The sequence below is a fragment of the Pipistrellus kuhlii genome, unplaced genomic scaffold, assembly GCF_014108245.1.
Source record: "Pipistrellus kuhlii isolate mPipKuh1 unplaced genomic scaffold, mPipKuh1.p scaffold_m20_p_2, whole genome shotgun sequence".
In the NCBI taxonomy this organism is placed as follows: Eukaryota; Metazoa; Chordata; class Mammalia; order Chiroptera; family Vespertilionidae; genus Pipistrellus; species Pipistrellus kuhlii.
This window is the reverse complement of record NW_023425515.1, coordinates 10,372,148-10,385,441: the sequence shown is the minus strand read 5'-3', so window position 1 is coordinate 10,385,441 and position 13,294 is coordinate 10,372,148. Positions and strand designations below refer to the sequence as shown.

The 13,294-nt window shown below is 31.6% G+C and overlaps 1 protein-coding gene across 1 annotated transcript in view; it reads left to right on the top strand.

Moving 5' to 3' along the window:
• Window positions 1–12,459, top strand: part of NCAM2 (neural cell adhesion molecule 2) — a 387,613-nt gene extending 375,154 nt beyond the window's left edge. Inside the window, exons 16-18 of the mRNA XM_036446724.2 lie at window positions 1,384–1,588; window positions 3,467–3,586; window positions 6,816–12,459. Coding sequence (XP_036302617.1) covers window positions 1,384–1,588; window positions 3,467–3,586; window positions 6,816–6,924 — 434 coding nt within the window. The 3' untranslated portion in view covers window positions 6,925–12,459. The remainder of the gene's footprint in view (window positions 1–1,383; window positions 1,589–3,466; window positions 3,587–6,815) is intronic.
• The last annotated feature ends 835 nt before the right edge of the window (window positions 12,460–13,294 follow it).

Genomic DNA, 13,294 nt, shown 5'->3' with positions numbered 1-13,294 from the left:
GAAATTATAATTTTATAATGTTATGCAAACAAATTTGAACATAATCATATTAAGAATCTGAATAATTCTATAAAATTGTCCTATATGACCCTCTCTTTTCCCTTCAGATAACACAATATCATCAATTTATCCTGATTTCTTCCCATTGTGCTTATTTTTCTATCTATATGGTTATAGTTGTGTAGTCTACCCCCATATTCAATCACAGACATGCAACACTAGATTTATTTTTGCTATACTCATCCCTTCATCGCTTAGCATATTCCATCCCATTTCCAATCACCTTTTTCATGGATAGCCTCGGTATAGCTTCTGAGATTTCTTGCAAATGCATACCAAGGAAGAGTGATTCCCATCATGTCCTACCTTCAGAAACGTCATAAGTACCATAAATCTGTTATGTTTGCCTCGTCTAATATAATATATTAAAATATTAACTACAAAAATACAAGTACACATTTATTCCAAAAGAATGATTTTTAAAATACACATACGCAGATATTTTTAAAAACATTCTCTTTCAACACAAAGTGCTTGAAGCCATCATTTTCAAATTTAAATCTTAACACTAAAATAATTCTATAAAGAACATTTATTTAACACTTTTTTTTTTCTTTACAGGAGTTTTGACTACATTTTCCATTTTAAAAAGTGATGATCTATTAATGGCTCTGACTTTCTGATATAATACAGCTACAGATATGATAATATTCATTATCTTTCCCACAGGGAATTAAGAAGGCTTTTGGAGAAAAGAATTACTTAAGAGTTTTTCATCTAAAATAAATTTGTAAAAAGTAGTTCAAATCACTACTGTGTCAGTTGCTTAAAACATTGTTTGAAAACCAGAGACTACCTCTCAAAAGCCATTACACTGAAGTCTTCTAGGAACTATTCTTTCTTTCTTTCTTCCTTTCTTTCTTTCTTTCTTTCTTTCTTTCTTTCTTTCTTTCTTTCTTTCTTTCTTTCTTTCTCTCTCTCTCTCTCTCTCTCTCTCTCTCTCTCTCTCTCTCTCTCTCTCTCTCTCTCTCTTTCTTTCTTTCTTTCTTTTAAATGTATTATTTATTGATTTCAGAGAGACAGAAAGGGAGAGGGAGAAAGAGATAGAAACATCAATGATGAGAGAGAATCATCGATTGGACGCCTCCTGCAGACCCCACATTGGGGATGGAGCCCACAATCTGGGCATGTGCCCGGAACAGGAATTGAACCATGACCACTTGGTTCGTAGGTCAATGCTCAGCCACTGAACCAAGCTGGCTGGGCTATCCCTTCTTTCTTGTTTTTAGTTGACGATCCAATAACATTTATTTTTGAAGTAACTTTCTAATCTTTTCTAGTGTGAACTTTAGTAAAATTACTTTATTGTTATTTTTTTTAAAGACACACTTTTTAATGGCCTTGGGCTTGGAGCAGTCATTGGCCTGGGAGTTGCCGCACTCTTGCTAATCCTTGTGGTAACCGATGTCAGCTGCTTCTTTATTCGACAATGTGGGTTATTAATGTGCATCACCAGGAGAATGTGTGGGAAGAAAAGTGGCTCCAGTGGCAAGAGTAAAGAACTGGAAGAAGGAAAAGCTGCCTATCTGTGAGTAACAGACATCTGCAGACGCAACACAATAACGGAATGCCAAGGTCAAGCTTGAGTGCTTTCTTCAGGGCTTTGCTTTTTCAGCACAGGGGAGTTTAACAATGAAACCACTGGGCATCAATCCGGTTGCTTTCTGGATCTTAAATCTGTAAGACCTTAAACATAACATCTTAGAGCCAAATGACTTTGTAAACAGACTGCTATATTAAAAAATAAACCTGCCCCTGTGCAGGCTCAATCTTTAGTTGGGGGCATGCAGGAAGCAGCAAATCAATGATTCTCAATATTGATGTTTCTATCTCTCCCTCTCCCTTCCTTTCTGAAATCAATACAAATATATATAATATATATATTAAATAAACCTTAAAATGGAATCCATGGTAAAAAATTAGTCATGATTTAAATTTTTAAAAAAAGTTTAATTTATTGATTTGAGAGAAAGGGAGAGTGGGAAACATTAATTTGTTATTCCACTTACGTGTGCATTCATTGTGCCTTGTATGGGTATTGAAACTGAAACCTTGAAATATTAGGATGACACTCTAACCAACTGAACTACCCGGCCAGGTGCCATGAATTAAATATTGGGAGATAGATAAACAAGGAGATGATGATGATTGATAGATATAGATAGATAGATGATAGATAGATAGATAGATGATAGATAGATAGATAGATAGATAGATAGATAATAGATAAATAGACAGATAGAGAGGATCATAGAATTACATTTAGTTATGCTTTTTCCCACCATTTCTCAGTTTATATTGAATAAAAGACTGGCATCAACAGTAACCTAAATTACAAACTAAGTTAAACTGAGTTAACATAAATTGTATCAATGCCAACAATTTTAAGAAGTGACTGCTTACAAGTTTCAAGATTGTCTGTGTATAAAATGTATGTTCTATGCAATGCCTTATTACATGGACTGAATTTACTCCTCCAAATTTTGATCAAAAGATGACTACTCAGATTTTGATGAATAGGATCTGGGCACACCCGAAACTCCTTTTGACCTTAAACTCCCCTTTGGAAGCCAATAAAAAGAAAAAAAAGAAAAAGAAGACTACATATTATAATTTGGAGTTCTCTGTGGCATTTCATTTACTTAGAAAAATATGAATTCTGAGAAAATATGCAGAGCTGAATTTTATAGAAAATGTCATGAACGAGTATTTAAGAGGTTTTAATACTGATTTCTGCTTTGTGGTCATTAGATAAATTTGTATCAAATCTCAAATTATAAGAGTAATTAATTGTTTTTATTGTTAAGTTCTTTATGTTGGTTTTTCTTTGCATACATTTATGCATATATGGTCTGATAAGTTACAGTCTAGGCTTTGGGATCTAGAAAATTCATTATGCATGGCTACATTCTTTTTTATCTCCATGCCTGTTTTAGTATTCCTAATTTGTTTGTAACCATTTCCCATGGATTTTTTTCACTTCAAGAGATGCTAAATCAATTCAAATAAAATAGATTCAATTTGCAATCAAAATGCCACCTGCTTAATTGTTGGGCACAGAACATAGCAAAGAACAAACAGAAATTAGGCTCTATTTCACATTTGAATTGGATATTAATGTGTGTAAATATACTGGGATCTATTCTCTATTCAATATATTTTGTTTTCTTCATAAGAACATGCTGTGCTTTTACAATGTCTGATTAACTAAATAAGTTTCACCAAACTTAGTTTACTTTTTACATGTTGAGAAAATCATATATTACATAATAATACATATTTACATAAGATATATACAAATATAACCCCTGATGCATCATTTTTTACAATATATGGGTAATATTTGTTTTCTTCTTCTCCTCCTCCTCCTCCTCTTTCACCTCCTCCTCCTTCTTCTTCTTTGTAGGAAGGATGGATCAAAAGAGCCAATAGTGGAGATGAGAACAGAGGATGAAAGAATTACCAATCATGAAGATGGAAGCCCAGTAAATGAGCCAAATGAAACCACACCACTAACAGAACCTGAGTACGTAGATTAAAATGCTTAATAATTTTGGATAAGTATTTGTAAATTTATAACATAGTATTATTTTTAGTAAATATTTACAAATGTGATCATTTGTGAAAAATAGTTGTTTTTCTATGAAACTTCATGTGACTATCTAAAATCCATTTCCTCTTCAGAAATTTCATATAAAATATTTGTATCAATGTCAGGGGAAATCTACAATTTAAACATATGCTTAAATTTTATATAAGAATGTCAAAAAGACATTTTTGCATTAACCTCACTCTCTAAGAAAGTTATGCTTTGAAAATGTGATTGACTTTACTGAAATAAATACATGTCTAGAAATTAGTCATTGTTTTGAATATAAATATGACAGTTTATAATAGCAATATATAGTAATAAATATACAAAATACCCTTAAAAAGAATATTTGTAAAGAGCAGGAAAACATACTGTTAACTCTCATGTTAATATTTATATTGTAAATGGTGCTTTACAAAATTATGTTATTTACTTCTTTTTGCATCCATCATAAATCCACTAAACCCATAGCATGTATTTTAACTGAGCCTTTAATTATTATGAACATGAGTCTAAGTTCATGTACATAAATATCCAAATGATTCAAACCAAAGGCAGTATTAATATGTAGCAAGAGTAATATTTTACAACAAAACCATGACTATCATACCATTCTTGAAATACTTCTCACCCAAATGACTCTTAAATTTCATTGTTTTACAAAACAAAAATTCCTTTTTCTTTATCAAGTAACATTTCCTTGCAGAAAAAAACCTGAGTTAGGCTTCTCATCCTAAATCAAATTCTGAATATTATCAGAGCTGACGAAAACAGTTTGTTTCAGAAATCCCCTCTATCTGTTATCAACGGATTGTAATGAATAATTTATAAATAAGCTAATACAATGTACTATTATGTAGTTATTTTTTTTTCATATGAAGCATCAGGATGTTTTTAGTGATTTCATTTAGAAGTATTACATTCTGATTTGAAGTTACCTCTATTAGAAGTAGCAGGCACAAGGTGAATTTGATTGTCTCTTCTTCAGAAGTTATAAATTTTTCAATGAAGCAAAATATTTCCCCCAAAACAAATTCCTGTGCATTCATTATCATAATATTATATGGATGGCCATGAAAATGAGTTAAGAAAATACCCTTGCATGTGACAGACATATATTTAAAACAATCTAGGGAACAAAAACAAAAAGATGATTTAATAACTACTCTTGGACTCAAGCATAGATAAAATACTCAACAAAAAAACTATATCATTAAGAGTAATCTTTTTAAATTTATCATAAACACAAGTAGTATATCTTTATATATGCAAAAAATAAACATTTCAACATTTAGTTGAAAACTCTAATTAATTACAAACTCAATAACATAGTTCTTTGAATTAGAGATATATTAAGACAATCCTAACTTCCCATGGCAGCATTTAAATTTTTGTATGTTTTGATGCTAAAGTGACCTGTTGTTTTCACAATATTTTATTGTCAATGTTTTCAGTTAGTTGGGGATTGGAGAAAAGAAGAATTATGACTGCACTATTTATAATGTACCTGGTCTGCAGGTACAGAGTAGATGCTACCTCATTTCCAGAAATAGATCTTACTAGATTTTGCCTACGAATTATTTTTGACAGATTAGTTTTCATATGGTAGCTTTTCTCTTCAGAATAAAATGGATTATCTAGTCATTCTAAAATATAAAATAAATTGCAAATAAATCCCAGGAAACCATTATAGTAGCTTTCACTCTCCCATAAATCAGTGAATTTAAAGTCAAAATGGTGAATTGGAATCTATTTGTAACTTAATTCTTTAGATGTAGAAAAAATATTTTTGTCAAGGGAGAAAAAATTACTCCCAAAGTTATGTGCACAAAATGTAATAATAAACCACTGAACTTAAGAGTAGTAACAAAACAAAACACAAAAATCTTGATTCATTGTCATCACAAGATTCATGAAATTGTCTTAAAATTAAGAGATAAAAGCCATGCCTGGCTGGCATGGCTTGGTGGTTGAGCATTGACCTTTGAGCCAAGAGGTCATGGTTCCATTACCAGTTAGGGTTGCAGGTTTGGTCCCAGTGTGGGGCATGCAGGAGGCAGCCCATTAATGATTTTCTCTCATCATTGATGTTTCAATCTCTCTCTCTCTTCCTCTCCAAAATGAATAAGAACATATTAAAAATAAAAAAGTTGTGAATGATAACACACACTAACTGAAGTCAATGATGAACTTGTAATCCTTTTACTCTTTAGAATATATCCCATGAAGAGTCAGTGATCAGAACATAATATTTTAAAAGTGATATACTAAATTATTTTTATTTGTTTCTCTAATTTTTACCCTGATGGCTTTTAAAATATATATATATATATATATATATATATATATATATATATATATATATATATATATTATTTTTCAATTACTGTTTACATTCAATATTATTTTGTATTAGTTTCAGATGTACAGCATAGTGGTTGGAAAATTATGTACTTAATGGAGTAGTTTTAAATCATTCTGTGTAAAGTTTAACAGTGAAAAAATTGATAAATATGTTAATGTTGGGGGGGAGAAAGTTTGTTATTGCATCATAGATAACCATTGGAAACAACTCTGCATAATGTTTATAAATGATAAGCAAGTAAAAATAAAATAATAGTGAATAGAGATCAAGTAGAGAAAGCAGTAAATATAAAAATGTAAGAAAGCCCTGAAATACATTTATTTGCTTTAAGTTGCGAAGAATATTGCCTATTCATCCAGCTTCCGATTAATGTAACAGAATATGGCAGCAACTATTGATTGTTTTCACTAGAAAAAATTTTAATTCCTAGTAAATCATCTAGTGGACATATGAAAATGTTTTGACCTTTTTACATTCTAAAACACTGAATTATATTTTAATATTATCAATTTATTTTCAAATTTAAGCCACCTATAACAAATGATTTGGTGTATATAAATTTACAAATATATTATTTCCTCTATCATTGTTCATCACACCACATTTTTACTGTGGGCAATGTGCTCTATTCCCTTTTAAATTATATTTTGTCACTTTGGTAATACTTTAACAAAATCTGATTATTTTATTCTAGCAATTGTAACATATTACCTTCTACAAAACAGCAACACAATGTTAAGGCATCTTACATAAAGTGTCTCAACACATGAAGTTTATTTTTTCTACATTTTCTTCCAGAAAATTGCCTTTAAAAGAAGAGAATGGGAAAGAAGTCCTAAATCCAGAAACTATAGAAATTAAGGTTTCTAATGACATCCAATCAAAAGAAGACGACAGCAAAGCATAACACTGAACTTGCAGAGGCGGGAACAATGCTACAAAGAGCATTTGGATTGCAGTGACCCTATGACCAAAACTATTCCATTGACCTTAATTTCTTGGGAAACTTCTAGCTTGGAATAGCTTGTACACATATACATATGATCAAATACTCCTGCCCATGGTCCATTTCCTCTGTTGTTGCTGTTGTTGTTGTTGTTATTGTCGTTTATTTTGTTAAGAAATTCTATATAGAGACCTAATTGGCACCAACTCTTGGGTATCAATTTGACTCTATGATTGAAGAACTGCAATTGATTAGATGGCTAAAGTGCTCTTCTTCTTCAGAACTATATCTCATACCACAGCTCTCAAACCAATGGGTGTTTAAACAAAAGGAAACAAACAAAAAACTTTGTGAGCTAATTGTAAAAGAGAGCCCTGCATGTTTTCAATCCTGTATTGAGCAAATAGATTATTAAAGTGGATTTCAGTTGAAGATGCGAACACTTAATAAAGGTTATACTGTTTAGGAGAATTTCAGGGAACCAGGGCTTGAATAAGCTAGCTATCTTTACCAGATATAGAAATGGATAGAGACTTTGGAAAATTGTTTTTTAAGTTACAGTTATATTGATTTTTGATAAACTAAAATGCCAGATCAAAATTGTTACCCACTTGAATGAATATTAGTTGTATGTAAAATTAGATTCGAAAGATTCCGTAAATCTTTATCTCTTTCTATATGCCATATTCACTCACAGTGGATTACACACACACACACACACACACACACACACACACACACACACACACAAAATGTATTGCAAATGAAAATAAGATTGAGTTCTGCCCTCAGCTTCAAGTAATAAAGTAAATTGAAATGGGAATAATATCAATGTTGTCTTGATATATTTATAAATATGTGATTATCTTTTACTTTTAAATAAATTTAACAGAAAACAGGTCTTTAGCATTTCAATACTTTAAACCGTATCTACAGATACATCCCCCCCATTGTTTTAGATAATCTTTGTTTTAAAATTCATTTTTTAAGTGTTATAGGTTAATCACAAATGTAATTGGCTAATGGAAGTTAAAATCCTTAGTTTGGTTGAATTAGAAGCTAACATTTAAACATTTAAACATGCCATGAAAGTGTCAATGCTAAACAATTGAATTAATATCATCTTTTTATTCTGGATGTTGTTGCTAGAAGTCATTTTAAGATTTTGATAAACAACTTTGGTTGAAGAAACCCCTACACTATTCAACACAAACTTTCTAATATTTATTGGTCGGGCCTATATCTGAATAAAGCACTTATCAACTTCCAAGCTATGCAAGCTCCCAGAGGTGAAAGACTGAAACATAAATTTCAGTTATATGCAAGGTAAGAGAAAAAAAAAAAGTATTTACAACTAGAGGCCCGATGCACAAAATTTGTGCAAGAGCAGGCCTTCCTTACCTCTGGCTCTGGGAATTTGGGCTTCCCTCGCAGCCCTGGCTTAGGCAGAAAGGTCGTCTGGAAGAATGTCCAGTCTAATTAGCATATTACACTTTTATTATAGATTATAAATATACATACCATTGGAAGCAGGTTTTAGATTCTTACCCTAGAGAGCCACAGGTTTGTTCAGGCCCCATCCTATTCATAATCTTTAGTATTCCAGGGGGATTATGGCTCAAATATTGACTGGTTGAGGGACGCGTGCCATCCTTTATTGTTGATAAGACATTGGAGGGAAGTTCTAACACTGCAGAGCAACCTGCGTTAGGGTGTCTAGTGACATAAACTAATGGATATTAAATGTAATGTTAATGCCACTTATGGACATTTTTATATACAAAGTGCTGGGAACTATCATCCAGGGAGAGAGCAACCAATTTTCCAAAATGTTGGTTATCAGCAAGACAGGATCTGCCCATCGGCACGTTCAGGTACTACATGGCCAGTGTCACCGCCCTAATGTACAGGTCACGATGCGGGAATCTCTCCTTGCTATCTTTTCTGGCATATTCTGAAGAAAAGGAAAAGACTTCTGTGCCTACCTAAGAATTTTAGTTGGAATTCTCCAACTGGTCTTTTTTTGCTGGATTTGTTGCTGTTTAAATGATGCTTCCTCTTATCATCCTTTTGCTTTTTTCTACTGTTTGTTCGCCCTTTTGTATTGACGTGCTAAAACCAGTCAACATCCTTGTGCAAGGTAAACGGGCTTAGTGAAATGTCAAGGAAGCAATAGCCATGAATGCTAATTCTTCCTGCATAGGGCTACCCTATGTTAAGCTAGTGATGGTGAAGCAATTTGGAAAACTCAGAAAGCATCTTAGCATGTTTGCTACAGTGCTGTACTTCAAGAGCAGAGAAATCATCATAAAGAACAAATATTGTTGTAGCCCTTTTTTTTTTTTTTTTAAATCAAATTAAAAGTTCTGTTTCTCTCTTTTCTTTGGTCTTTCCTTGTAAAGCAACTTACCTAAATGCTACATATATATATTTGCTGTTGGATTTCTTGCCACTACGTGGAGAAAGGATCTGAGTTTAGGAGATCACTGGGATCTAATTGTAGACTGTTTCAAGCGCACTGTTTCAATGGTCTGAGTGGTCCTTATCTCTTGTCTTTGAAACATATGCCCTGCTGGAGCAAGGCAATGCTGTGATAAACTGTTGTTGTTGTTTTTTATTGTTGTTGTTATTGGTTGTTGTTTTTTTTAACATTTTTATGTGATGCTCCAAATTACTCTATTGTAAAAGTGTCCATCTAAAAGATGGATTTTAGTAAACTGTAAACTATGAGCAAAGTTGAAATCACATTTCCTGTTTTTCATTCTTATGCTAGACTAAAACATATTCATGTAACTAAATAACTATTATTTTTACTATTTGAGACTACTCTTAAGTGTTAGTATCAAATGTCAAAAGAGTTGACTGATTATGTTAAATAATCAGGACCTGTGGTAATTTAAACTTGAAGCAGAGATATCACTAAAAACATATTGGTATTTCTATGATAGATAGGTTACGTGCAATTAGGCAATGACAATCTATATCCAACAACGTAAGAGGAAACAGTAATGTCAGCATTTTAGCACATATATTGTTTCTAAAATGGGCACAAAATAATGTGTTAATGTATTTTACCATAATTTGCAGAGAAAGTTAATTAAGAATTGTAATTTCTACAGATTTATTTGTTATTTTCATGCATTGACATATTACCATTGTATTTGATACTAATGTCTAACATTCATGTAATGCTGTTCAAGTTCTCCTTTATTTTTAATACTAATACCTATAGAAGCATTTTCAAAGACTATTTCATCCAGGAAAATTTACATAAACCTTAGTCTTTGAATTAAACATTTATATAAATAGGAGAATTTTATTAATCAAATTATTTATTTGAGTGCCAATAATTAATTATAATTTTATAATCATTCCTTTATTTTATGCTTCTTATTTTAAATAGTTAAAATGTATTTGTGCCTTTAGATTAGCATGAAAGTGTGCTTTTTGAAAGATAAAACACAACTGCAATTTTTATTGACATAGTATGTTCCTATCAGTGACAATTGAATAATACCATTTTAATTATGTTCAGTGAATAAGTGCAGTTCAAACTGCTTTACCTGGAATACAAAATCTAAATATAACAAATTATACTGTACAATTTATTTCCACTTATGACAAAAAATTCTTTCAATGCACAAAAAGTATATTTCATTTGTTCTGCATTGTTCTAAATGATAATATATTGTAGATATTGTTGAAATTGAGTATTACCAGTTGTAAAGCAATGCTAGGGTACATTATTATGGTGTCACTTGGGTCAACATTATTCCTGTTCTACATTGATTTGGGAGAACAAATCATTCATTATTGTTGGTAAGATAATCACTGATGAAAATACCTAAACTGAAGTGGTAAAAAAAAAATAATAATCTCCATTCTTAATCTTAAAAAATATTAGAATAACATATTGCAATTATTTATTAAAATTGCAATGTTCTTTTTCATGGAGAATAATCTAAATGCTCAATTTCAATTCCTTATGAAGATATTTTTATAACCATATCCAGAATGCTTATTCAACAAATTTATGAGTAGGGAAAGATTTTTTTTAATGAGATTGTTTGTATTATTTATCTTTAGAGATAAAAGATTTGTATCCTATTAACCCTTTGAAGCATTATTACAATTTCTCTCACATTGAAATTGCATATGGGTGTTTTAGCATATGCTAAAATTAAACTGTGGAAGATCACAGAAATGAAATAATTAAATCTTAAAAAAAAATTCAAGAAAGTATTCACCTCTTGGGCTTAATAATATTCTAAGATGAAATAAATATATGTGTAAATGAGAAAGTTAGGAAAGGGCCTATGTGTAATAGTTACTGAAGAAATATAATTTCCTTCCAGGTCCCTTGTCTTCTTTTTTAAAAAATTGCATTTATCCATGTAGGTGCAGCTACTTTACAGCATTATACAGGAATACTAATTGATTAATTATTCCCCCTTACCATTATATTCTATATAATAGTTAATATTTATTTGATAACATTTAATATTCTTAGTTAAAATAGTTCATTATTCACTGTACAATTTTATCAATGGCTTAAAGGCATTAGTTGGTACCCTCTTTTGAATTTTAATTTTTAAAAATATCTTTTAGGATTTAGGATACATGATGTTCATAAGTATTAACATAAAAACTTCCCATATACATTTAATATGCCCATTTTTTTTTCCTGAAATGAAAATATCTTTTGGCATCTGGTTTTAGAAAAGAATTCGCAAAACACTGACTGTTGGAGCATTTTAAATCACAACCAGGTATAGAAAAATAAAGGAACAAAGAACCCCAAGAGAATACAGAGAGGCAGACTGAACTTCTACCTTAAGAAGAGGTCAGGACATGGTGTGAGAAGAACCTGAGCAGGGACTAGGAACATTGCTTAGTGAACAATTAAAGCCAACTCTCCTGATGCAAAGGAGAAAACTAAGTGAAATCCAAAGGAGAAAGTTAACATTAGAACCTATGATTCCATTTTGCAAATAGAGTTTTTGTTTTTGTTTTTTATCAAACAACATGCATTATATAAAGTAAATAGTACTGCTGAGAACAAACATATTCATTTCAATTCTTAAAGGAATGTTCATGGTTTTTGCATTTGCCTCTAAACTCTGTTAGGAATACGTGAACTTCTTAGAAATAAAAGTTTCAAACAACTTTTTTTTTTTATGGTATGTGAATTCTATGCTGTATTCAGTATGCATTAAAACATAGTGTTATTTTCTTTAACTTATATATTCCATTCAAATTCTATATTCTTAAGTTAGTTAGCTACCACAAAGTTTTCTTACTGTTTCCGTATAATATGTCCCTATGAAATGCTGTATATATATGTCTAAACTGTAAAAATTATAATGCAAATGTTGAAGTTTTGTATTTATGAGAGACATTGAAAGTATGGCTTACAGTAAGTATATCAAATTGTCACTTCACCATTTGTATATTAATAGTAAATATAATTTTACTTTAATAAAGTGTTGCATTTTATGTTTATTTTGAATAATATCTTTGTGATGAGTGAGCTTATGACTTGACAAATACTTTTAAACATTTCCAAACCTATATCTCTATATTCAAAAGAAGAGAATGCTTTCTATCATCCTTGCCTCCACAGTCACCACCCGTTGGCTTCCACACTGTGCTCAAGTGAGAGTTTAATGAGTAAACAGTTGGTAAGAGCAGTGGTTCTCAAAATGTGGTCCCAGAGCAGCAGCTCAGACACTTCCAGGGAACTTGTTAAAAATGTACGTTTCTGGACCGCAGCACAGACCTAAATCAGAAGAATCTGGGGAGGGGCTCAGGAGCCTGTGTTTTAACAAGCCTTTTTGGTAAGTCTAGGACGCACAGAAGTTTGAGATCCACTGGGTTGAACACACATTGTGAGGGGCAACTTTAGATTAGCATCTAGTACATGATAACATTTTATTTCTCCTTATTATATAGAACTAGGAGCCCAGTCCTCAATTTGAAATATTGCACCCTTGAGTGGACAGTCCGGCCTGTCCTCACTACCCAGGGCCCCACAGCAGCTGCGGCCACTGCCATTCTGGCCCTGCCTCCCTCTCTGGCCCTTAAAGTAGCTGCAGCCGCTACTAATCAGTCCCTCCCTCAACCCAAGCACATAGAGGCCCTTGCTGCCCCGCCCCCAAGGCGGTGTGCACCATGCTCATGTCTGGTTGACCCATTACCTTGCGCTGGTTATTTAGCATATTTCTCTAATATATATATATATATATATATATATATATATATATATATATATATATTAGGGAAATATATATGTATATATATTATATATTATATATATAATCTTGTAGAACTT